At 41.0% G+C, this 3,600-nt stretch overlaps 1 protein-coding gene across 1 annotated transcript; it reads left to right on the plus strand.

Moving 5' to 3' along the window:
• Positions 1–3,191: 3,191 nt before the first annotated feature.
• Positions 3,192–3,429, plus strand: VAX1 (ventral anterior homeobox 1; the record flags this gene model as incomplete). The annotated part of the gene is made up of 1 exon (XM_009708364.1): positions 3,192–3,429. A coding segment is annotated over exon 1 (238 nt), but the record flags the coding sequence as incomplete, so codon positions are not given.
• Between the last annotated feature and the right edge of the window lie 171 nt (positions 3,430–3,600).

Genomic DNA, 3,600 nt, shown 5'->3' on the forward strand with positions numbered 1-3,600 from the left:
TGTCGAGCCAGGACTGTTGATACTACCTTGCCTATGCATACATACACATGTGTACGTTTACATCTATCACACAACAAAGCTCACCTGCTAAACACAAACCTGTACTTCAGCTACATGAAAAATGTTCTCACTAATCAGCATCCACTTGTTGCACCTCCCCTGAAAGGACCAAATCTCTCTTAAATGTACTGTTTCATGAGCATCTCTTCAAGCAACAGGCCTTTGCACAGCGTTGCGAATTCATGGAGGAAAGGAACTCATTCCATCCTCTCTACATATCTACATGAAGCCTTGCACAATGGGGCTGTGATTTATTTGGGGCCCCTGGGTGTGACTGCCATACAAGTAGTAACTAATAACAACAGAGCACCAGAGATTGCTGAGATGCATTGGTTGTAAGGAAAAATAAAACCTGGTCCATAATAAGGGTGCTCTACGTCTGGTTGTATGTATAAATATAGTTGAAATGATAGGGCTTGATGAAAATCCTAGGGGTACTTCCTCAATCTCAATCTGACTTTTCAGACAATGGTAATAAAAATAAACTATGCTGTGATTTGTGGAAAAATGACCAAGGTTTAAGATTTCCACTAAAGAAAACTCATTAAAATGTATCTAAGAACTGCTGCCTTTTTCTTTTTCTTTTGCTTTTGCTTTTGCTTTTCCTTTTCCTTTTCCTTTTGCTTTTCCTTCTTTTCTCTTTTCTTTTTCTTTTCTTTTCTTTTCTTTTCTTTTCTTTTCTTTTCTTTTCTTTTCTTTTCTTTTCTTTTCTTTTCTTTTCTTTTCTTTTCTTTTCTTTTCTTTTCTTTTCTTTTCTTTTCTTTTCTTTTCTTTTCTTTTCTTTTCTTTTCTTTTCTTTTCTTTTCTTTTCTTTTCTTTTCTTTTCTTTTCTTTTCTTTTCTTTTCTTTTCTTTTCTTTTCTTTTCTTTTCTTTTCTTTTCTTTTCTTTTCTTTTCTTTTCTTTTCTTTTCTTTTCTTTTCTTTTCTTTTCTTTTCTTTTCTTTTCTTTTCTTTTCTTTTCTTTTCTTTTCTTTTCTTTTCTTTTCTTTTCTTTTCTTTTCTTTTCTTTTCTTTTCTTTTCTTTTCTTTTCTTTTCTTTTCTTTTCTTTTCTTTTCTTTTCTTTTCTTTTCTTTTCTTTTCTTTTCTTTTCTTTTCTTTTCTTTTCTTTTCTTTTCTTCTTTCTATTATTTTCTCTTCCCTTCCTTTCTCCACGTTTTTCCCCCTCTTCTTTTCTTCTCTCCCCTGAATTTCCTATTTATGACAGTTAGGCCCCTGTACTGGATCCTTCACTCCGTTACACCACCTTGGACAAAGACTGGGTCCCATGGGGCGAGGACTGTTATTCCTCCAGCAGGAGCAGGATGAGACCCTTGGGGCTGAGCAGCCCTGGCAAGGGCAGCTTGTTCTGCTTTTACCCGCTGATATCGCCTGCAGAAAAAGGCACTGCTCGCCCATCCTGCTTCAGGTGGGTAAAATTCCCAGGCAGGCGGAGGACGAGGCGGAGAGGAGCACGCCTGATGGATACTCCAGCGTTTGTGTGAAAAATTCTCAGGGAAAATTCTTTCTCTCCCTCTCAGGCCCCTAAACTCTTTGTGAATGGGGCCAGTGCAACATGTGGCCTTTCACCTCACCCAAGAACCACTGCCAGACAGCCACACTCAGAGAATTGTTTGTTAATAGTCCAATTAGATAATTGCCATCTTTCACTCCTTTTGCTCTACATTTCCCATAAAGGAATGAATAAGGAGAGCAGCATGAAGAGGGCTTCTGCCCTGCAAGGTGACAAGAAGGACTGGAGCATGCTCTTTGCACAAGGCCATTTGCTTGAATTGAATCATTGTAGCCTAATCAACGGTCTTATTGGATTACTGGCTGTTGCGGTTCTCAAAGATATTGTAGCAGAGACAATGAAATAGCTAGAGTAAAACTTTTTTTCTCCTTTAGTGGATCACGCAGTTGAGATTTTTCACGGGCTATCTCTCTCTCCCTCTCTCCCTCCCTCCCTCTCTCCCTCTTCCCCCCCCTCTCCCTTTCTCCCCCCCTCCTGGATCCACTGCACACAAAGCTGGCTTTTTTTTTTTTCCTCCTTTTTTTTTTTTTTTTTTCAATGAGCAGGCTCCGCGAATAGGTTCAGTGTTTGCGAAGGTGCAGAATTAGCACACACACATGCACGCACACATACACACACACAGAGGGAGAAGCACAAAAAGCAAGTATCGGGACTGAAATAAGGAGAGGTAGGAGTTTAAGATGGCTGTCTGTGGGGAGATGTGTTAACGAGGATTTCTGCTGGCCAAGATAACCTGCTTCCGTGGAGAGATCTGCTTGAAGGAAGAACTTTTCGTGTGTGTGCGTGCTGGGGATCTGTTTGTTTGTTTAGAATTCAGGGGGCTTTTTTTTTTTTTTTTCCACCCCCCTACAACTGCATTTTTCCAGCCCTTCCCAGCAGCTTTATTCAGATTTATTTGGCGTGCTTTGGAGAAAGCCACTATATAATCGGGAGGTCAAAGGCATACTGAAGAAAGTTAATAATGGCTGCTAATGGTGCTAACAATTCAGGGTGAATCTTGTCAAAAGTTTTTTTTTTTTTTCCCTCTCCCCCCCTTTTTTTCCTCTCTCTCCTTTTTTTTTTTTTTTTTTTTTTTTTTCTGGAAGTCTCAGTCTTTTGATTGTGTGTTTCCTGAAAGCAAGACCAATCATTTCAGTTTATTCACTGGCTAAACTCTACTTGATTGGGGACAAGCACACAAACCATCCATTACGATCTGATATATTATCCAAACAATTTAGTGTATTCATGAGGTAACCTAAATGTGGAGGCTGCAAAATTACCCGTAATCAATTGAAACAGCGAGTGCGCGTCCCTCTGTGTGTCTAACAACTACATGTCTCTGTAATAAGGCAGACATTAAATCATTTTAGAGTTGTACTGTTGAGTACCTGATCACTGGGCGCTCTGGGAAGCTGGACAGTCACATTAGGACGCTGGGACTGAGGAAGCCGCTGCTTTTCCAGTGGAATAAAACCCGATCTTCCTTACTCAAGGTGCTTTCCAGATCCCCACCGATTTGACCCTAAGCCGTGCAATATCCAGCATAGACTTCGTCTTCTTCTTCTTCTTCTACTCTTCTATATATTTTTTTTGGTTGTTTTTGTTTTGTTTTGTTTTGGTTTGCTTTTATTGCACTACATGTTTGGGAAACAAGACAAAATGGACGTTAGATGCAGTTCAGAGACTGAAGCTAACCGGGTCTCGAAGAACGGACATAAAGAGGGCAAGGAAAGCAAAGGGTCTGAAGGAAATATTTCTACTTCTTTTTTGAAGGATCAGCAAGGGACTTTTTCTGCCTCTGCAGCTACGGAAGATTGTAATAAAAGTAAATCTAGTTCGGCTGATCCGGACTATTGCAGGAGGATCCTAGTTAGAGGTATGAGTTTGAGGTATTTCGCGAGGGTGGGGGAAGGTGAGCTGCGTTCCCGCCCGGGAGATGTGTTTATTTTGTCGCTTTGCCTTCGGTCCGTCCCTGGGTTGAAAGACTTCCCCGCGGCTCCGGGGGAGAGAGATCCCAGAGCCCGGCCGGGCTGTGCCCTGCAGCCCC

The sequence above is a fragment of the Cariama cristata genome, unplaced genomic scaffold, assembly GCF_000690535.1.
Source record: "Cariama cristata isolate BGI_N322 unplaced genomic scaffold, ASM69053v1 scaffold9589, whole genome shotgun sequence".
NCBI classification, from domain to species: Eukaryota; Metazoa; Chordata; class Aves; order Cariamiformes; family Cariamidae; genus Cariama; species Cariama cristata.